This window comes from Erinaceus europaeus, chromosome 8 (genome assembly GCF_950295315.1).
Source record: "Erinaceus europaeus chromosome 8, mEriEur2.1, whole genome shotgun sequence".
NCBI classification, from domain to species: domain Eukaryota; kingdom Metazoa; phylum Chordata; class Mammalia; order Eulipotyphla; family Erinaceidae; genus Erinaceus; species Erinaceus europaeus.
In genome coordinates, this window is record NC_080169.1 from 105,828,600 (window position 1) to 105,851,943 (window position 23,344).

General features: G+C 40.7%; 1 protein-coding gene across 2 annotated transcripts in view; it reads left to right on the forward strand.

Moving 5' to 3' along the window:
* Positions 1-21,290, forward strand: part of LRGUK (leucine rich repeats and guanylate kinase domain containing) — a 149,500-nt gene extending 128,210 nt beyond the window's left edge. The window contains exons 17-20 of one of the 2 annotated variants that reach the window (XM_060196599.1): positions 9,584-9,672; positions 12,297-12,416; positions 17,850-17,968; positions 20,685-21,290. In XM_060196599.1, the coding sequence (XP_060052582.1) occupies positions 9,584-9,672; positions 12,297-12,416; positions 17,850-17,968; positions 20,685-20,809 (453 nt within the window). In that variant the 3' untranslated portion in view covers positions 20,810-21,290. Of the gene's footprint in view, positions 1-9,583; positions 9,673-12,296; positions 12,417-17,849; positions 18,436-20,684 lie in introns of those variants that run through there. The other variant, XM_060196598.1, reaches the window with a different exon arrangement.
* Positions 21,291-23,344: the final 2,054 nt, after the last annotated feature.

Below are 23,344 nucleotides of genomic sequence, written 5' to 3' on the forward strand. Positions count from 1 at the left end.
GTTTTAATTATTTTAACACTTTTTCTGTATTCTTTGTTCTCCTTTTTAAATTTTTTTATATTTATTTATTTTCCTTTTTGTTGTCCTTGTCTTTTGTTGTTGTAGTAGTAGTAATTATTGCTGTTGTTGTTGATATCATTGTTGTTAGCTAGGATAGAGAGAAATGGAGAAAGGAGGGGAAGACAGAGAGGAGGAGAAAAAGTAGACACCAGCAGACCTGCTTCACCACCTGTGAAGCAACTCCCCTGCAGGTGGGGAGCCTGGGGTTTGAACGGGGATCCTTACGCTGGTCCTTGTACTGTGTGCCATGTGCGCTTAACCCGCTGTGCTACCACCAGACTACCTATTCTCTGTATTCTTGCTTCCATTATTTCTTTTGAAAAATTCACAATCAGTCTAATTTTGACTTCTTTGGAGGTGAGGTATCTTTTTCTTCTCTGATGAACGAATTTTTTGACTTTGTCTTTTCTTTCCGTAGACTGCAATTACAAAACAAATGTGTGTGTGAACTGGGGTTGTTAGTATCTTGAATCTGTAGCTTGATGGCTTTCATCAGAGTTGTCAAGCTTCACTCATTGTCACTTCAAATCTTGCTCATGTCCCTTTCTTCCTCTTCTCTCCTTTCTGAATTCAACAGCATATATTATGTCGTCTCATTGTATTCTTGTCTCTAACTTTATCTTATTCTCCACATTTTTTATTTTTGCAGTATAATTAGCATACATTACATTAGTTTCAGGTAAGTAACATAATTACTTCTTGACATTTTCATTACTCCTCACATTTTATTATACATATTCAATTTTTGTTTTTTATTAGTGATTTAACATTGATTTGTAAAATTATAAGAAACTGCATTAATTCTCCCAAGGTCACAGATATGAGTGGAATATTACTTCTATATCTATTTTTGTATATGTATATTCGCATTTTTTTCTGCATCCCTGCCTTCCTTTCCAAGTCACACTACTTCCAACAAGTCTTTTTCCCCCCTTTTCTCTCTCCAGGTATTCATGGAATTAGAATTAAGAACCCTCTGGTCATCTTCCCCTAACATTTACCCTCTGGAAGTATGGACCAAAATTCTTTATGGGGTGCAGGTGGCTGATGGTCTGGCTTCTGTAATTGCTGCTCTGCTGGACATGGGTGTTGGCAGGTCAATCTATACCACCAGTTCGTTTCTGTCTTTGCCTTGGGGGGGTAGGGTTCTGGAGAGGTGTGGTTCCAGGATTCCAGGAGAGGTGAGGTCATCTGCTCAGGAAGTTCAGGATATAATCATAGTAGCATCTGCAACTTGGAGGCTGAAAGGCTGTGAGATATAAAGCAGGACAATTTGTGTAATAAACAGGAACCAAAAAAGAAGAAGAACAAGAAGGAGGAGGAGGAGGAGGAAGAGGAGGAGGAGGAGGAGGAGGAAGAAGAAGAGGAGAATGGAGCAGATAGGAATAGGGATTTTTAGGGTAAAAAGAAGCTAAGAAGTCTAATTGAAGTATGTTCCAAGGGGCCCATGACTTTGGTACTTTTTGCTGGAGCTTAATGGCTAACATGGAGGCAGTCTAAAAATATTGTCTGGGAAGATGGTGTCAGAATTGAGAAAAGGACTAAAAACTGAATCAGGAGAGAGAGTAGCTCCCAAACCTGAAGAATGTATATAAGCACCATTAACTGTTTACAACCTTGATCTGACCCAGGGCCCATACATGCTCATATTTAGCACAGGAGCCTGTGTAACCTCCAAGTCCCTGTCAGTCCGTGTTCACATTCCATAGTCACAGCTGGGAATAGTCTAGGCCGCATTTCAGGACCAGTCTTCCTTGAGTGGCAGATTAGGATGGCCCAGCCTCACTTTGGTTTCACTTTGGTCTCGAAACTTTACATTAGGCTCAACCTGACGCTGTTGACTGGCTACGGAAGAAGGGCAAACGCTAGAAGAAGAACTTTGGAGAGTGGGGCAGTCCTTACCGTTGCTAGTCATAGTGAGGGAATGGTCCTGAAGAAGCACACAAGTGGGCTTATACTCACATTCCAGATGGAAGTGACCAGTGATGGGGTGGGGTGTCTACTAGAGGTCTAGGCCTGTTTAATCTATTGGGGAATCCAAGGATTCCCTGATTAGGGCCTCAGGTGATGAGGTGACCTGGCAGTGACCATCATTAAGTGAGCTATTCTCCATATTCAGTTTTTCACTTGGCCATTCTACTATTAATGAACATTTGAGATTCCAATTTAGGATTACTGTGAAAATTGCTACTATAAGTATTCTTGTAGACATCTTTTGGTGTGCATGGCCGGCCACTCATTTCTGTTGGATATACCCTCAGTACAATTCTTTGCTTGAGTTTGGAAAGAAATTGTATAATGGTTAGGGGGAAAAAGAGGGGCATAGGGAGTCGGGCGGTGGCACAGTGGGTTAAGCACATGTGGCGCAAATCGCCAGGACCTGCGTAAGGATCCCAGTTCGAGCCCCCGGCTCCCCACCTGCAGGGGAGTCGCTTCACAAGCGGTGAAACAGGTCTGCAGGTGTCTGTCTTTCTCTCCTCCTCTCTGTCTTCCCCTCCTCTCTCCATTTCTCTCTGTCCTATCCAACAACAACGACATTAATAACCACAACAATGTTAAACAACAAGGGCAACAAAAAGGAAAATAAATAAATAAATGAATAAATAAAAACTTAATTTTAAAAAAGGGAATAAATGAATATTTTAAAAAAGAGGGGCATATGAGAACTGTACTCATAAAAATCTGATAAACACTTACGCGATACTGTTCAATGCCCCTATAAATCTATTAGAAGTGTTTTTTATGACAAAGGAAATGTGGCTATGAAATAATGTAGAGTGCGGGGGGAAATCTGCTAACATCACTTTTCTTGCTTGTCACTCCAGTAGTTTATCAGTACACAGTGCTCTAGTAACATGGCCCTAAGTTAGTAGGAATTGAAATAATTTAGTAAACTAACTTACTCCTTCCCACACCCCTTGCTTATCTCGTCTTCTGTTGCTCTGTTTCTCCTCTCCTCCTACACTAAATGGTATTTACTTTTTACCAATGATTTCCAAAGCATATTAACTTGAATATCTCTAAAAGAGTCTTGAAGAATATAAATGTAATTTTAATCAGACTTCTTAAGCACTTAACAATTTTATTTTGAGGTTTGGGTAAAAAAAAAAAAAAAAAAACACAGTTCTGCTTATCACTGAAAATCCCTTGCTGTCCACTTTTTATTAGCACAACACTCATGTGGTTTTGGTTACTAATCTAAACTATGCTTTACTGGTTAGATATTGCTGTGACTCCATTTGCCCCTCTGATGGCAACCAGATCACCTTTTATGCGGTTGCTTTCTGGAAAGCATATATTCTACACTGACTTAGTGAAGATTTCTTTATTGCCTGGAACTGTGACTAGGTCTCTGTCATCTCAAAGAAATGGATCTTTCTGAACTTTGTATCTTCAGTTCTTCTGACCCTTGTATAGAGCACCCTTACTCCTGCAGTAGGCCAGTCACTAAAAGCCAGTTCTCTGGGAAATAAAAGTAAAATGACTGGCTGGCAAGATAGTATAATAGTTACGAAAATTGACTATCATAGCTGAGGCTCTGAGACCCCTGGTGTAGTCCCCAGAACCAACATAAGCAGTGTTCTGGTTCTCCCCCCACACACACCTTCTTCTCCTTTTCCTCCTTCTTCTTTCTTCTTCTCCTTTCTTCTTCTTCTCCTCCTTTTTTTTCTCCTTCTCTTTCTCCTCCCTCTCATTAAAATAAATAAGTAAAATATTTTAAATATTTATTTCCATAGAGGTAGAAAGATTGAGATGGAAAGGGGAGATCGGAATAGAGATATCTGCACTATCACTTCTTCACCACACCAAAGCTTCCCCACTGCAGAGGGGAGCAGAGGGCTTGAAGTTGAGTCTTTGCTCACTATAACATGTGTGCTTTACTGGGTGTATCACCATTTCCCAGCCACAATAAAATACATATTTTTTAAAAAGCGAAATGACCAAGTCATTGTGGGCTAACTTAACAAATGCCTGTGTGCAGCAGATAAGACTGGCACAATCCTACAAAACACTTAAATGTATGAAGGTGGGTGAGTAAGTGGCTCTGTGGTAACTAATCATGGTGCACCTGTGTCCACTAAACACTATTTCCACTCAGTACTAGGATCCAAAGCAGTTCAAGAAGCTTATCCCAGGTCATATGTCTTACATGAATCTATTTGAAGAGAAAAGTCCTTTCTTCTCCTACTCCCATGCATTTGTCAGTGTTGGCCTTTCAGTGTGAATTTTCTAGGAGAATAAAGTTAATTCCCAATAAGTCTTCAACCTCCATTCTTCATGTCTAGCTTGGACTCAAGATCCTCATAACTCTACATTGTTTCATAGTCAAATTTTCTTTTGTCATAAAAAAAATTCCAATAGATTTATAGAGGCACTGAACATTATCTCACAAGTGCTTGTCGGCTTTTCACGAGTCTAGTTTTCATATTTCTAACTATTATGTAATTTCTCTCTTTTTTTAATGGTCACAGGCATTCTAGTGGAATGATTGAACAGACAAAAAAAAAAAGTATCTAAATGCCAAAGTAGGAAAATATCTGAAGAAAGATAGTCATTAGAGAAACCTAGAATGAACATGTTTCCCAACCAAATCACTTTATTTATTTTATTTTATTATTTATTTACCTATAAGACACTGACTAGGTAAGAAACATAGTAACAGTGTTATATTTCCTCGAGTTTTAATCTCCTTCGTAATATATTGTTCAAGTTGTATATTATGAAAAAAAAATCTCCTATTTTTAAAATCATAAAACAAACCAATGAATTTCCATTTTTCTAGTCTTATTTCCAACTCTGACACCATCTCCCCAGACAGTACCTTTAGCCCACCTGCATGTAAGCTGTTGGGCTCAGGCAAAAATAAGTTATGTTATGGACCCCTTGGAATATAACTAAAATAAACTTCTTAGTTTTTCCCAAAATGGAGACCCCCCCCCCAAATCTCCTATGCTCTATTCTTATCTTTAGGTTCCTGATTATTAAACAATTTGTTCTGCTTTATATCGTAAATGCTTTTCAGCCACCAAGTTGCGGAGGCTACCATGATACCATTGTGAATTCACTGGGCACACAACCCCACCAGTGTGTCCTGGAACCCTACCTCTCCAGAGCCCTACCCCACTAGGGAAAGGTGGAAACAGGCTGGGGGTATGGATTGACCTGTCAATGCCCATTATCCAGTGGAGAAGCAATTACAAAAGCCAGACCTTCCACTTTCTGCATCCCATATTGATCCTGGTCCATACTCCCAGAGGGACAGAGAATAGGGAAGCTTCCAATGTAGGGCATGAGATACAGAACTCTGGTGGTGAGACCTGTGTGGAATTATACCCCTCTTATCCAACGAACTTCTTGATCATAATTAAATCAATGAAAAAAAGAGTAGTTCATAAGAATAGGCAAGGAAATACTTCAACAAAAGGTGGAGAGGGCTCTCTACTTGAATCACTCCACATTAGGAGCTCTGCATAGTTTTTATACATTGAGAGAGAGGTGTGCACCTATTTGCCTAGTGGTCTGGTAGCCTTAGATTTCTGGACTTGTGAAGACTGTGAAGTGAACAAGTCTGATAAGAGGGTAAAATGTAATTCTTTTTCAATTTATATCCTTAGTCTCTGCCTCCAAAATATATGCAAAACAGAATATTTTGTTTCTCAACATATTAGAAGTAGAAATCTTCAAGATTTCTGTGTACATTTTCTCACGTGCGAAATGTTTCTGAATTCATATTTTCTCTACCTTTTCTACAAAACATTTCTTAATTCTATAGTGGTGATTGTGATTTTTCATTGTTAGAATCACAGTATTGTGAATGTAAACGTAATTATATCGTTGCTTATATTAAACTGAAAAACGACCAGCCAGCCCTCCCCGAAAAAGAGAAGGGTTGAGCGGACTAAGAGGAAGCCAACTTCCCAGTATTAGGCAAGAGTTCACTGCTTATATACTTTAAAAAATATATATTATTTATAAAAAGGAAACATTGACAGCCATAGGATAAGAGGAATACAATTCCACACAATTCCCACCACCAGAACTCTGATAGCTTTCCTATTCTTTAACCCTCTGTGAATATGGACATTATGGGTGCAGAAGGTGGAAGGTCTGGCTTCTGTAATTGCTTCCCCACTGAACATGGGAGTTGACAGGTCCAATCCATACTCCCAGCCTGTCTCTCTCTTTCCCTAGTGGGGCAGGGATCTGGGGAAGTGGAACTCCAGGACACATTGGTGGGGTCGTCTGCCCAGGGAGGTCCGGTTGGCATCATGGTAGCATCTTGAACCTGGTGGCTGGAAAAAAAAAAGTTAACATATAAAGCCAAACAAATTGTTGACTAATCATGAACTTTTTTTTTTTTGCTACCAGTATTACTGCTGGGGCTTAGTGCCAGCACTACAAACACTGCTCCTGGTAGCCTTTTTTCTTTTTCAGATTTTATTAGATGGGAGAGAAGTTGAGAAGGGAGGGGGAAAACAGAGAAAAAGAAAAAGAGAGACACCTGTAGCACTGCTTCACCACTCATCAAATGTTCCCCCTGCAGGTGTGAAGCAGAGGCTTGAACCCATGTCCTTAAGCATGATAGTATGTGCACTTAACCAGGTGCACCACGAGCTGGCCCACCAAGTGTGTCACTTCCCGGCCTCCTTATATATCCTTCCTAATGGGAACTTTTGGGTAAGCAGTGGCAGAATTTTATCTCTGTCTGGGGAGATAATGTATAATTAGGATCCACCTGCATATCAGATTTCAGGCTCAGGCAAAAAAACAAAACAAACAAACAAAAAAACACAAACACTAGTATAGCTACAGGCCCTTTGAAATATAACTAAAATATGCCTACTAGCTGTCTACAAAAATGGAAGGACCACCCTCTCCCCCAACTATTCATCTGCACTATTCCAGACCTTTAGGTCCATGATTAGTCAACAATTTGTTTGGCTTTGTATGTTAACTCTCTTTTCAGCCACCAGGTTCCAGATGCCAGCAGGATGCGACCAGACTTCCCTGGACAAACGCACCAATGTGTCCTGGAGCTCTGCTTCCCCAGACCCCCCTCCCCACCAGGGAAAAGAGAGAGGCAGGCTGGGAGTATGGATTGACCTGTCAATGCCCATGTTCAGCAGGGAAGCAATTACAGAAGCCAGACCTTCCACCTTCTGCATCCCACAGTGACCTTGGGTCCATACTTCCAGAGGATTAAAGAATAGGAAAGCTATCAGAGGGGAGGGGATGGGATATGGAGTTCTGGTGGTGAGAATTGTGTGGAGTTGTGTCCCTCTTATCCTATGGCTGTCAATGTTTCCTTTTTATAAATAAAAAATTAAAAAAAAAAAAAAAGAATTTCATCTCGGTCATGGGTGGCTTCCTGTCTTATTTAATTGTAGCGGTATAATTCCACACCACCCTGACCACTAAATGTCTCTGTCCCCTCCCCCCTCCAGCAGTAACCACCATAGTTCTCACAGTGTCATAGATAGATTCTCTTCAGTCCACTTATGAGTGAAATCACCCCTTAATTGTCCTTCACTTCAAATAAGTCTTACTGCTAATCACTGCCAACCCCATCCATTTAGCCCCAAGGACACAGTATAGTCTTTTTCTAACTGCTAAGTAGTACTCCAAATGAATATATGCCATGGCTTTTTATTTGCATTTATAAGACTCAAATTGATGATTTTTATTTCATTGTTAGAGGCTTCCCCCAACCTGCCCCACCTTAACTCTACCTCAGTATTCCTCATAGGGTTTTTTTTTTTTTTCTTTTCCATCAGATATTTTAAACTTTCAGTCAGGAATAAAAAGAGGCACATAGGAAAAAAGCACACACGTCATTTGGCCAAAGGTGGCTGACCTCATGTGGAAGCTGATGCTGCCCCTTTTTAATAACTTCTTTTTTTTTAAGATATTTTATTTATTTTGTTTTTGAGAGAAGTACAGAGAGAGACACACACAGAGAGAAACACCAGAGCACTACTCAGCTCTGGCTTATGGTGGTGCAGGGGATTGAACCTGGGATTTAGGAGCCTCAGGCATGAGAGTCTGTTTGCATAACCATTATGCTATCCCCCACCCCCTTTTTAATAACTTCTAAACCTACCTACACCTATTACAACTTTTCAGTGTCTTTCTTTTTATCTCTTCCCTCTTAGATAAGGAAAACTCACTTGTTAATGTCTTAAATCAGTCTAGAGATTGAGGTTCTTTCTCAAGCTCAGTTTTTGAATTATTTTATTTTATCAGTGTGATAAAAAGTCATAATTTTAAATTTGTGCCACAGCAAGATATTTATTCTATGGAAGATGACTCTGTGGAAACAAACAAACAAACAAACAAAAGATACATCCTTTCAGACAAAGTAGATGGATCTAGAGGTGATTGTGCTTCGTGAAATAAGAGGTGAAAGACAACTACTGGGTGGTTTCACTCATATGTGGAATCTAGGGAGCTGAAACAAATAAGCCAACAACAGCAACAAAAACTAGAAGTAGACAAGCTGCCTCTACCACTGGGTGAGAACTCAACAGGAGGATGGGGGCATAGAGTATTGGTAATGAATGTGGTGTGGAACTACACTCTGTAACCTTTTAATCTTGTAAGCCACTATCAAAGCACTTATTTAAAAAAAAACTAAATTAAAATAAATATTGTTTGGAAATATTTAATCAGTCACTATGTGTGCTATGATTTGGAATAATAGCTCATACCTTTGAAAAACAGCCACAATAGAAATACAAAACTGTAAATATGAAACATTAATAAAAATGTATCGCGCTATTAACTAAATGTCAAATAAATGACATATATTTAAATTGAAAGTCTCCAGGAAAATAGTTTCGTTTCATTGTTTTTTCAGGCCTTTTATTTTTCCTTTTCTCATACTTGGAAAGCTCTAGAATAAATGCAGCTATTTTTGTCATCTGTTACATACGTATATGTGTATATATATACATATATATATTTAAGTTTGTGGTTAATAGTAGGCTATAGGAGTCGTGTGGTAGCGCAGTGGTTAAGTGCACAAGGCGCAAAGCACAAAGACCGGCGTAAGGATCCCGGTTCGAGCCCCCAGCTCCCCACCTGCAGGGGAGTCACTTCAAGCAGGTGTCTATCTTTCTCTCCCCCTCTTTCTCTCTTCCCCTCCTCTCTCCATTTCTCTCTGTCCTATCCAACAACAACGACATCAATAATAACTACAACAATAAAAAAAAGTGGGCTACAAGATTATAATTCCACACCATACACACCACCATCCCCAGCCTCCCCCCATCCAGAGATAGTCAGCATAGTTCTCACCGAGTATGTGATAATAATAATAAATGGTTGGTTTGTTTCTGTTTGTTTTTGCAAGTTCATGTGTATCACATACAAGTGAAACAATCCAGGTGTTGTCTTTCACTTCTTTTATTTATTTCACTACACATAATCACCTCCAGCTCCATCCATTTTGTCCCAAAGGGCACAGTATTATCTGATAGATCTTGATCATGAGTATAATTTTTCACTCATATTTCTTGCCTAGGAAGTGCAGTCTGTAGAAAGACGCTATCAGACAGCCCGTCAGAGCCTAATGGAAAGGACACCTCTGGACCACACACTCCTATTTCAAAGGTAGCCATTTATCTCTTCTATTTACATTGGGGATCTTTAGATTGATTTCCTGCATCACGTATATCAAATGAAATCCAAGTCATCCATGACTCACAGTGATTCTAGGTCTAGGTGTTGTAGTCCCCATTCATTCATGTATCCTAAGACACAATGTGCTCACAGCTACTCAAAACTGATTTTTTTTTTCTTTGCAGTCTTTAAGGAGTACAAATAATGACATTTCTGGTGATATTTGGAGGCCATTTATAATGGAAGGTTAATTATCATCAGTTGAATATCCTGTATTTGTCCATCACAACTCTCAAAGCAACACTAATTATTTACTTGTAGGGACCATTTGGTTCATGTCTCTTTTTTATAGTCATTTCCATGAGGGAAAGGACCAGGTTATCTTCGTTAATTCATGAAATTTTCATGCTTAACCTGAAATGCTGCATTTAATCTCACATAGTAAAAACCTCATAGATATTAGTAACAATAATATTATTGTATTGTTATCATGTAGGAAAAGACTCCTTTAGGCCTTCATATTTATGCAAAATAAGTAATAAGATCACAGGATGGCTAGGGAATGTTTTATTCTATTTTCTCATTAGTATCTTAAGCGTCAGTATTCTAAATTCCCTTCTCTATATGATCCTCCCCCTTTTTTTTTCTTAGAAAATTTAAGTAGTAAAGTGAAATTTAGTAAAAAAAAAAAAAAAAAAAAAAAACCACTGACATTAATTATAACATTGGAAAAAAAAACTTTCTAGAACACAGGATTCAATGAATCAGAGATTAATATATACATGCATGTATTTCATTATATATTTCATTATCTGATTTTATATATCTGCATTATCTGATTTTATTTGTTAAGAAAATTTAATCAATATAAATGAAATCAAATTTTGTCTACTTGTTTGCTGCCACATCAGAAAGGTGATATTAATTTTCTCCATTATTGGTTGACTATCACTGGATAATCTGACACAAAAAGGCCAGTCTGTGGCATATTCCCAGTAGCAGGCTGGGAATTTAGGGACGAGGAGGCAGGGGGTGATCCTTCAGAGCAGCTGGGACCTCTTTGTGACTCTGACCAGCCTAGCAGTAGCGAGATCTGTTGAAATACTGTGGGCAGAGGGACCAATGGTGGAACACTTGGTATAGCTCACACTTTGCCTTGTCCCCATCTGTGGGGGTGGAGGGAAAGCTTCAGGACCACTGATGCAATGCTGCAAGGGTTTTTTTTCCTATCTACTCCTCCCCATCTAATTCTCCCTGTCTCTATAAGGGAAAAAATCCCCAGAAGTGTAGACACCAAAGCCTCAGCAATAACCCTGATGGTGAAAAAGGAAGGGAGGAAGGGAGGGAGGGAGGGAGGGAGGGAGGGAGGAAAAAGAGAAAGAATGAAAGAAACAGGAAGGAAGGAGGGAGGAAGAAAGGAAAAGCAGCTAGGGAGGAGAGGAGGGAGAGAAAGAGGCATGGTGCCAGCATACCCAGTAGAGCATGTGTTACTATGCACAAGAGATACTGGTTCAAGCTCCCAGGTCCACAGCTATGGTGGGGAGCTTCATGAGTCATGAAGCAGTGTTGCAGGGGTCTCTTTCTCTCCCTTTCTATTCTCCTTTCCCTCTCCATGTCTCTCTGTCTCTCTAAAAAAAATTAATTAATTAAAATGACTACCAGGAGGGGTGAACTCTTCATGTAAGCACCAAGCCCCAGAAATAACCCTGATTGCAATAAAAAGAAAAGAGAAAAGAAAAAAAATACACATTTGTATATAAAGAAACAAGTGGGAAAAGGAAGGAAGGAAGGAAGGAAGGAAGGAAGGAAGGAAGGAAGGAAGGAAGGAAGGAAGGGAGGAAGAAAGGAAGGATAGGATGGAGGGAGAAAGGAATAGGAAAAGAAAGGAAAGGTAAGAAAAGGAAAGGAAAAGATAAAATGTGGACCGAGAAATGAGGCATGTTTAAGTACAAGTTCCGAATGGGCCATCTCCGAAGCAGCTAGGTCCGCTGAATTGGCACTCATCTTAACACAATGAGGCTACTTTGCATATGGATGCTCTGCTCAGCAAGGCGGAGTGAATAGCAGCGGGAGTGTAGCACTAAGCAGGGTTCACTGACTCTGTCATGTCCCTCTGTGGAAATGGGCTGGTAGAGATGGAGAAAGAAGATTGTTTTATGCTAGCGTTCAGTTGAGAGTAGGATATTCAACTTTTTTAGAAAATTTTTTTTCCTAGTATTATTTAAGACCATTTGATTATACATCACATTGGAAAATATCAATTCCACTTTTCATTGCACTTTTTATTTCCCTGGACCTCGTGTAACAAATGGGGCTTATAATAGAATGCATACTAACCAGGAGTTAGCCATATAGTCATGATGTGATGGGTTAGGAATATGCAGAACATTAAAAACATGCATCATAGAATTAGCACCTTAGAATTTAGTAATGCCATTGTCTAGACGATCTCTGATGTGAACTTTTGCACGTGGATGTGTTATCTTGTTCCAAATAGGTGCTATTGACCTGTGAGTGACATGGAGTGGTGTGATCAGTATTTATGTTTGGCTCGTATGTACAATGGACATCATTACAAAAAAAAAAAATTCAAACATTTTCATTTTCAATTTCAGGGGTTCTGTCCCAATACCCACCGCCAGCAATCTACATTATTTTACAGGATTGGAACAAACAGCTAGTTTTGACCTTTATGAAGATGTAAAACTTCCTTTCCAAAAGCTTCTTGAAAAGAGGTGAGTTGGGAGTCGGGCAGTAGTACAGTTGGTTAAGCACAGGTGGCGCCAAGGACCGGAGTAAGGATCCCGGTTCGAGCCTCCAGCTCCACACCTGCAGGGGAGTTGCCTCACAGGCGGTGAAGCAGGTCTGCAGGTGTCTCTCCTTCTCTCTCCCTCTATGTCTTCCTGTTCTTTCTCCATTTCTCTCTGTCCTTTCCAACAACAATGACATCAATCACAACAACAATAATAACTACAACAATAACACAAGGGCATCAAAAGGGAATAAATAAAATAAATATTAAAAAGAAAAGAGGTGAGTTGAACATGGACAGAGAGGCTCAGTTCTCTTCTGCTGGCTAGTTAAGATGCTGGAACTCAACCTTAGGATTCAGGGAATCCCGAAAACATGGAAGCAGGACCTTGTCTCCCACCAGAGTTTTGGTGTATCACCTACTTTCATACCCTTAGTTGGAAGCTCCCCCCACCCCCAGGCTTTGTATATTAAGGGAATGACAAGATGTCATGGGGAAAGCCAGAGTTTGTTCAAGTCATCAGTAGTGGGAGAATCAAGACTCTTTTGTGGATAGCAACAATGACATGACTGTAGATTGGCTGTAGGCTTGGCACTTAAAACATCTAGACTCCTCCCCAGTCTTCAGTCCTGATTACCTGATTTTCACCGAGTCTATAAAACACCAAGTAACTATTCAATAGCTCCTTGTTTAATATTCAAATTAACTAGAGTCAGTGTCTGTAATTTGCAATCAGTGTCTGAGATTAGCTGAATGCAACATTTCAAAATGTTTACCAGCTGATGTTCTGATATCACAAAGTGATTTCAGGGGTTGGAGAAACAGCTACTGGATAAGGACCCATACCTTTCCATGCTAGCAGTCTCTCTGTCTCTCTTTCAGGGTTCCAGTGTTTAACATGTCAAAGCGTCATTCAAAAGTGGAATATTTAGGAAGGGGGGTAGAAATAACTCAATATGTTAGCTCACAGTATTAGTATGCCCAAGGCTCTAAGGTTCCAGGTTCAGTCCTCAGCACTACCATAAGCCAGAATGAGCAGTGCTCTTGTCCACCCCCCCGCCATAAAATAAATAAATAAAATTTTTAAATGTTTTAAAAGAGTTGGATGTGAAAAAAATTCTTAAAAATGACCTGAATGTGTCTAAGTTAAAGACTATATTAATCACAATAGACCATTCACCACTGATTTTAATGATTGTTTGTTTTTTTTAAGTCATCCCACTATATTGTTTCTGTTTGGGGCATGCCTTCAGCAATGGGCCATGAATACTCCACAGATTCAAGCCCCAGCACCACATAGGAAGTGTTATGGCCTGGGAGGAAGCTCAGAATAGTGCAAAAGGAAACACACACACACACACACACACACACTGACACACTCCATTCTAGCTTTACCTGTCTCTGTGTTTCCTCTCAATAAACTATATATCTCATTAGAGATTTGACCATCAAAGCCACCACGATGTTTTTCACTAAAAAAGACAGTGTGTTGTTAGTATGCTTCTAATTCTGCTTCTAAAAACCCCTTCTGTTTCATTTGGTTTAATCCCCCCTGCTTAACATTGTATTCTATTTAAATAACCACTGTTAATTAAGCACCAGCATGCCTGCAGGGCATTGGTTTGATCCCACTTAAAGCTGTGGTCTATTTACATATACCACTGTTAACTAAGCACCACCCTCACTCCAGGGCATTGGTGGTTCAGTGGTAGAATTCTCACCTGCTCCACCCCCTCTCCTTGTCACACCCTGATTTTCACCAATCTCATTTTGCTCCACCCTCTCTACATCACGACCTGTTTACACCCTACTTGGCAAGTATATTAGTTTAGTTTAGTTAGTTTAGTTTAGCTTAGCTTGGTTTGGATTGTGCTGCGTTCTACATGAATAAAGAGATACTGCATACAGCTCAGCCATGAGTCCCTGGTCGTCTGTCTCCGCCTGCGAAGCTAGTCCAGCAGTGTGTGTTTATACTTCTGTCATTTAAGATAAAAGATTTAGCCCATGAAACTTAAGGCTGTATTTAAGGTGGCAAAGATTAAGGGTAGTTATACTGCCAGAGAGAAGATCAGCAGAGAAGCAATTACAGAAGCCAGAACTCCTACCTTCTGCACCCCAAAAGTGACTTAGATCCATACTCCTAGTGGGGGAGAAGTAATAAGAGGAAGAGGATAAGAGGGCTGTGAACTCCAGCTCCATCGGGTCCCAGAAAGAGAGGACAAAAAGGGAATAGATATTTGGATATAGTATTAGGGTTGTGTGTGGCTTGGAGGGGAAGAGAGGACTGAACCTGAAAGAAAAAGGAGGCAATTATGTACAGATGTAGACAGATAGTTGTAGAGATGATGGTTAACCCATGTCTGCAACCTTGGGAGAACCATGGTGGCTTATAATGGAGGGATTGGGGATTCAGAACTCTAGTGGTGGGAATGGTGTGGAATTACACCCCTGTTGACATTTAATTTTGTAAATCAATATTGAATCACTAATTAAACAGTTTAAAGAGAGAGAGAGAGATGATCCCAAGCATAAGTTCATAAGGACACTTCATTGTGAGAGGTAAAGGAGATGTTCAGTCCTGGAGGTCCAAACATTTTCAGATTGGGCTCAGTATATACTTCTCTAAGAAGGGCTTCTTGGATAAACTTTGCTACCCTATTTGGGGAACACAGTTTTCTAGTAGTGTGACTTGTATCTGAAGGGACTAACATTCGGTAAGCAGACACTAAATGGTATCTGGTAAATAAAAGAAAGGCCCAAAGACTCAGTCCAGCTTGGTAGCTCTCTAGTCACACTACTTTTTTTTTTTTTTCCTTTGCTGGGGCTTCACCACATATAGGAAGGGAGAAAAGAAAGACACCACAACACCAAAGATTATCCTAAGTGCACTAAAGCCTAGCAGAACAAATAGCTTCCCAGGCAAGCTGTCTCCATAGCCCCCCCTTTTAAAAAAGAAGTTTATATTTATAAAATGGAAACACTGACAAGACCACAGGATAAGAGGGGTATAGTTGCACACAATTCTCGCCACTGGAACTCCATATCCCATTCCCTCCTCTGACAGCTTTTTTGTTCTTTAACCCTCTGGGAGTATGGACCCAGTGGGGTCATTATGGGGTGCAAAAGGTGGAAGTTCTCCGCTTCTGTAATTGCTTCCCTGTTGAACATGGGCACTGGCAGGTTGATCCATACTCCCAGCCTGTCTCTCTCTTTCTCTAGTGGGGCAGGGATCTGTGGAAGTGGGGCTCCAGGACACATTGGTGGGGTCGTCTGCCCAGGGAGATCCGGTTGGCATCATGGTAACATCTGGAATGTGGTGGCTGATGAGAGAGCAAAAAAATGGAGCACTGCTGAGCTCTAGTTGATAGTGGTGCTGGGGACTGAGCCTGGAACCCCTGGCACATCTGGGACCTCAGGCATGAAGACATGCATGATCCTACTCCATATCTCTCTGGCTGGACTGGCTTTATCTTAGCGTGCACTAGACCCAATCAATGTACATTAGATTTTGCTTCTGCTGTAGGTGGAGTACGCTCAGGTGGGGGTCAACTTGAACTGAGTCCTACTTATCTTCTGAGATAGGAATGATTGCAGTGGCATCATTGAGAAAGAAACATAACAGTCATTTGTTAGGGTTTGGCTAAAGCCTGAGGAGACATGACTATGAATATAAAATGAGTATGATTAATACCGACAGTGGGAAGTAGAGCTCTACCAACAAAGTTGAGGACCTGGAGCTGGGAAATTCATATCTGCTGTTGATGGAATAAGAAATGGAGATTGTATATAAGATGCATGAAGGTGTAGGTCTGACAGATGGAGGAACTGAAAATAGAGAACTGTTTGAGGGAGAGAGAATGGGGTGGGGGAGGGAAATGTGTTATTAAGTGAGCTAAATCTTGTATAGTCATAACAAAGTTCTTATCTAACAAAAATGTTTTTAAAATGTTAATAAAAGTAAGTGGTGTGTTATTTTGAAATAAGACTATTACCAGAACATTTAGACACAGACAATAATTTAATGAAATTGGCTCTTTGAAGAGAGAAACTAGGGTTATTGGCCCTTTTTGTGATAAACCCTGCTATATAAAATGACTTTGGGTTTGGGAGACAGCATAATGGTTATGCAACCTGCTTTTGTGCTTGAGACTCTGAGGTTCCAGGTTCAATCCCCAGTACCACCATAAGTATCACCATAAGGTGATCAGTGCTCTCTCTCTCTCTGTCTCTCTCTCTCTCTCTGTCTCTCTCTCCCCCTGTGTGTATCTCTCATGAAAATTAATTAATTAATTAATTAAATTAATGTCCTGACTATATGCATATAGTCAGTTGATTAAAATGTCAATGAAATATTTTCTGGAAAAGCGAGAAAAAGTCACAGAAGAGAAGATGAGTCCATTTTGATTATATAGGTTTCTTGAGGCCCAAAAACTCATTATGAAGGAAAGTAACAAGTTGTGTAAAAATACAATAAGAGCTGGCATTCCAACATAGAAATAAAATGAGATTGAAAGCCCTGAGATCCTCAGAAGATCCATGGGGAAGGCCAAGACATAGCTCATGGTGTGTGGTATGTGCCTTGTCATGTGTGGCCCAGGTGTGAGGCCAGGTGCCATGTGGGAGTGTCATGACACTAGGGAAAGTTCCTGGGCAGTGGTGTCAGTGCTTTTCTCTGTCTCTCTGTCTGCATGAACACTGGAACTCTGCATGTGTATGGCCCAGATTCTGGAAGAGAGAAGATAAGTGGGGAGAAGTACCAACAGTCCACAAAGATGGGAGAAAAGTAATTAATAAAAGAAATAACGACCCTTACTGTAGGCAAGGCAATAGCTCAGCTGTTCACAGAACTCTACAGGAGTTCCCAGTGGGGCTGCCTCCTGGAGGAGGCCAGAAATCAGGTGGGGACTCTGAGGAGAACAAGCTGGGGGGTAGGAAGTGCATTGGTCCAGACACCAGGACTTCAGACAGTCTCAGCCACACTCCAGCCTTCTCTTATTTGGGCAACGGAATCACCGTCATTCAGCATTCCCAGCATGGAGTTCCAGTCAGGGCCCCATTACATGTATTCATGTTCTCTGAAGGAGCAAGACATGCTCTTAATATCTGAGAAAATCTAAGAAATTATTTCTGTGCTTCACAGATACTGCTTTATACTTCAAATGCTGCCTATCCCAATGCCTTACTCCTAGTTCAGTTATGTTTCCAGTGGAGGATAAGAAGTTGGCACTAACATGCACATAACCCGACAGATGTTCCTGAACCTGGGCTCTGCAGAAACAGGCTGGCAAACTGCTGTTCTGACTTGATAAAAGTGACCCAGTGAAGTTGGAGGGGGGGGGGCATAAATCAATGGCTATTAGGATTTTGCATCTAAAAAATATCATTCATTTTCCTTTTTTTTTTTTTTTTAATTCAGAGACTCAGTTGCCATCCGATCTTCATTGCCCTCTCCCTCTCCAAGAAAAATGACTTTGCACACTGCAGAGGACACACACCCAAGATCACGGGCTGCTTCACAGGATCAGACCTCCACACGTAAGCAGTCTTTCAGATTTACTCTCAATACAGTTTTTGTCTGGTGTTTTGGTTTTTTTTTTTTTTTTGCCACCAGTGTTACCACTGGGACTTACTGCCTGCTTGATGAATCCACTGCTCAAAGTAGCCATTTTCCTTTTTTTATTGGTTATTTTATTTGATAGTACAGGGAGAAATTGAGAGGGGAGGAGAAAGAGAGAGAAAGAGAGAGAGAGAGAGGCACCTGTAGCACTCTTCTTTCCATAAGGTCCCTATGTAATCTGGAGGAACTCAGACCCTAATGCATGGTAAAGTACATGCTGTGCTAGGGAAGCTATGTTCTGTCCCCCTCAATGCATTATTATCATTATTATTATCTGCCTTTGAGGTAATGTTTTTTATCATCATTGGAGTTTCACCACTCTAGGAAAACTTTATTATTTTTTAATATCTATTTATTTATTATATGGAGACCGAGAAATTGAGAAGGGAGAGAGAGATAAAGAGGGAGAGAGACAGAGCGATACCTGCAGCCCTGCTTCACCACTTGGAAAGTTTCCCCCTGCAGATGGGGACCAGGGGCTTGAACCTTGGGTCTTTTGCATTGTAATGTGTGCACCTAGCCAGGTGCCCACCACTTTGTCACTATTTATTTCACGTTATTGAGAGGCTAGTAGAAGACTGCAGTACAGCTGTTGGCACATGGATACAATTTCTCATCTCCCCGTGAGACAGAGATGTCTATAAGCCACTGTCATCCTTAGTTTACTTCCTTTTCCACCCACTTGCACCAGGAATTCAAAGCCCCCACCTCAAGTTTTTTTTTTCCCAGATAGACAGAGAGGGAGGGAGAAAGGGAATGCTGTCATAGTACCAAAGCTTCTTCCAATGCCACGGTGGAGGGTGGGGAGATGGGGGGCTTGAACTGGCTTGTGCATAAGACTTAAGTAAGTGTGCTCTCTGGGAGAGCTATCTTGCTTGCCCTACTGAGATATTCTTAGGCTGGTCAGCGATACTCATCATTGAGCACACACACTAAACAGGACCGAGGTTTGAGCCCCTGCTCCTCACCTGCAGGGGTAAAGCTTTACGAGTAGGGAAGCAAGTCTTCATGTATCTCATTCTCTTTTCCTTTCTGCCTCCCTCTATCCTCTCAATTTCTCTTTGTCCTATAGAAAAAAAAGAAAGATAAAAAGAAATAGAAAGAAAACAAAAGAGAAGGAGAGAGGGAGGAAGGAAGGAAGGAAGAAAGGGAGGGAGGGAGGGAGGAAGGGAGGGAGGGAGGGAGGGAGGGAGGGAGGGAGGGAGGGAGGGAGGGAGGAAGGTAGGGAGGTAGGGAGGGAGGGAGGGAGGGAGGAAGGGAGGAAGGAAGGAAGGAAGGAAGGAAGGAAGGAAGGAAGGGAGGAAAAAGTCTGTCCCTAGTGATGGCTTTGAGGTGCAGGCACCAAGTTCCAGGGGTAACCCTGGTGGCAATTTTAAAAACAGATATTTATAAATGGTATTCTTGCCTCTTGTTCATTTTGCACTGTCACTTACTGTCAACGACCAGACACTCTAAAACTGTTATTTCAGTACCTTGAGATGTAACTTATGAACTTGAACAAAGAGAGAGCTTGCCTTCTCTGCTTCATTATTTCTTCATCCAGGACTTCTATTCTTCTTTAAAAATACTTTAGTAATCCTTTCTCTTTTAAATAAAATATATTGGTGGTGAAAAAAGCCAATAAGCCATAGATTTTCTTTTTGTCCTCTGCTAACATGATGCCGTCTTCTCAAGGTATGTACCACCCTTGCTCTGAATAGACCCCACGAAGGTCCATTTTGCTTCTAACATTATTGATTCAGTTCCTCCCGTGTATTGGGTCTTTCTGACCTTAAAGTGATAGTTCACTCCATTTTTATCTCTTCCTGTAGAGCCATCTCTCTCCCTTTTTCAGTCCCTGCTACACTGCTCTCTCTACCCAGTGTGAATTTCTCTTCTTCTGTGGCCACCATGCCTCCACTTTCTCTACTTCTACCTCCTCTTGTTTGACATGAGTTCCTTGGAGGAACCTACCTGCATGGTTCATCCTTGCTGACCCCTCCTTGGTACAGTACAGAGGGACATCAAAGGGCATTAAAGGAAGCTTCTCTAGAAAGGACCTCAGGTGTGTGCTTCCGTACTAAGTTTGCTTTATTTTTATTTATTTTCTAAGTTATTTTTGTTTACTGGATAGAGACAGCCAGAAATCAAGGAGGTTGGGCAAATATAGAAGGAGAGACAAAGAGAGACACCTGCAGCCCAGCTTCATCATTCGCAAAACATCCCCCCTACAGATGGAGACTGGGGGGCTAGAACCCAGATCCTTGCACATTGTAACGTATGCACTCAATCAAGTGCGTCACCACGCAGCCCCCTAAGTTTGTTTATGTGTGATGGTGAAGGAATATGGGACAGGACATAGTTTCAGAAGAATAGTGGGAAGGTAGAAGAGTGGCCTAGAACTTCTTGTTAGAACAACTTTCTGGTCACTGGCCAAGTCCACTCACACCAAGACTGTCTAACCATGCAGGTGACACATTCTCAACTTCACATCTATTTCCTCTGTTTTTTTTTTTTTCTCCTTTGGATGCCATTCATTCCCTATTGTTTATTAGGACTGATTTCAAATAAAATATCCCAGTGTTATCATTATGCAGTACTTGTGTGGTTGCCCCACAGGCTAACTATGTCCTCTTTTTTCTTAATGTTTTGCAGTAAAAGATAAATACGCATGGCATACCAGGGAAATAAAGAAACTGATCACAACCAGCCATCCAAGCTCCAACACCAAACCCACCCTCCCACCAATCCCTCAGGGCCGCAAATGGGCCAGTGCTTGACACCTGATCTTAATGTGGCAAGTTGCTCTGGTCATGCCTAGTCTCTCTGTCTCGCCTAACCATGGACCTTGGCTGCTTCTCATTCAACCAACTGCCTACAAAATAATACTCTGTATGGCTCAATGCTCTCAATTTCTTTTGTGCACCTCTAGAGAGTTTCTAATTTTAGTATCAAGCTGTTTGTGGCTTTAAGAGATAATCGTTTTATTTTTTTCCCCATACTTGGTAATGATTTTTCTACCTGCTTCTGGCTCTGAAAAAAAGAAAAATCACATGACAAAAATCTCCTAAGATCTCCACACTGCTGTATGCATAGTGACCCCCCCTCTTTGGAAAAATCCAAATGGGATTGTGCTCTAAAAATTCAGTGTGACCAGTTATAACATGAATGTATGCCTTAGAGAGTAAAAATATTTTGTTCTTCTGATTATGAAACAATTTTTGAGATCTCTTTAACTTCTGACCAACATGATATTCTCTTTTTCTAACCTTTTAAAAATATTTATTTATTTATTTATTTATTATTGGATACAAACAGAGATATAGGGAGAGAGAGAAGAGGGAGATACCTGCAGCCTTGCTTCACCACTCATGAAGCTTTCCTCCTGCAGGTGAGGACCAGGGACTTGAACCTGGGTCCTTGTGCACTTAACCAGGTGCACCATCACCTGGCCCCCCCTTCTGGGAAACTGTGCAGAACATTTAAGCCTGCTGCACTCTTAATTTCCTATACTGTGGCCATTAGATAAAAGGAAAGGGGGAGATGCTGGGAAATTGTGCAGATGCAGTCACATCTGCCATGTTGTCCCCTCAGGCTATTGCTAGTTCCCATGAGAGTTGGGACATTCTCGGAGCACCTGTTCTGAGTGCCCTCAGGGCACTGTCAATTCCCCAGGATAGTTGGAGTGCTTTGGTCACTCCTCCCCCTTCCCATTCCCTCGAGAGTTATTATCCTACCCTGGAGTGCTATGGTCACTCCTCCCCCTTCTCATTCTCACGAGAGCTACTCCCATAAAAGCCCTTCCTCTTCTGCACCTCTCTCTCTTGCCGGCCCTTCACTTTGGTGTTTAGACGCAGGGAAGGTTGCTGCGTGAGGCGGCCATTTTTGCTACCTCCACGTGGCCCAAGCTGCTTCTCTCTCACCCAACTCTGAAGTGCCAGCGCAAATAAAGATTTGTGTTCCCTCTTCCCTCCAGATCTCCTCTCTCCAGCTCGACACCCCCCCTCTCCCTCTCAAAAGGAGTTAATGTAATTTTTACTACTCTGAGCTTGCTTTAGCAATATGAAGGAATAAAAAATATCATATCTTTTTTGTATTTCACCACTCCCTATGGTCCTATACTGGTATCATTAGAAATGCTTTTAAACTGTGTGTGCATGTGTGTGTGCGTGTGCGTGTGTGTGTGTGTTTGTGTGTGAAAATGAACAGCTTTAAGTGCCTGATATTCAGTTAAATTGCACCAGTATGACTGTCTTATTTGTTAAAACACCAAGCACATCCATTTGGATTGATCAATGGCCTTTTTTCTTTAATTTTCTACAAATAATGACTCATGACAAACAGTTTCCACACAGTAATGTGTTAATTATTAAACATTTTAAATATAAAATCCTCTAGTGACTTCCCTTTTTAAAATATCAAATGCTCCTCAAATAACCTTCTTTGCCAAGCCTCCAATTTGGATGTTAACATGTTGCCACTGATGCCTGTCTTCCACCTAGTCCTGATCTCAACAAGAACAGATTAAAGTGTTTCTCTGGGAGGTGCAGGAGATTTAGAAGAAAGGTTGAACAAGAAGAGGAAAAGGTTGAACAGGAAAAAGAAAACACAGAAAGAGAAAAAAATTTATCCTAAAATGTAGCTAAAACTGCAAAAGATCCCAGTAACAACAAGCAATCTTGAGAAAGAACAAAACTGTAACCAGGCTTCCCTGGTTTCAAATATCACATAATGGTAGTAATCAAAGAGAAATGGTATAAAAAACAGATACACCGGCCAGCGGAGTAATTAACTCCTACTTAAATGGTTGATTAATTTACAACAAAGGAGGCAAAAAAAAAAAACTCATGGTGTAAAGAACATCTCTTAAAACTTAAAAAATATATATATAATAATAAAGGAGAAGAAAAGAAAGGAAGAGAAAGAAGTGAAAAAGATGTTGAAAAAACTGGACAACCATACATACACACACACACACACACACACACACACACACACACACACACACACACTAAAATAAAACTGAACCGCTGTGTGGTTTTCATACAGGAAAAATTAACTCAAAATGGATTGACTTAAATATACGACCTAAAATTGTAAAAATCCCTTAAAGAGTTGGGAAGTGCCTCGAGATTGATGTTAGCAAAGTTTTCCTAGATTTGACTTCAAGGCAAGGGCAAGAGAAAGCAAAAATAAAGAAGTCGGACTATATAAACTAGAAAGTTTCTGCAAAATGAAAGAAGCTGTCCAAATGAAGACGTGACCTATGGAAGGGGAGAAAATATGTGCAAATCGTAACTTTAACTAAGAGTTAA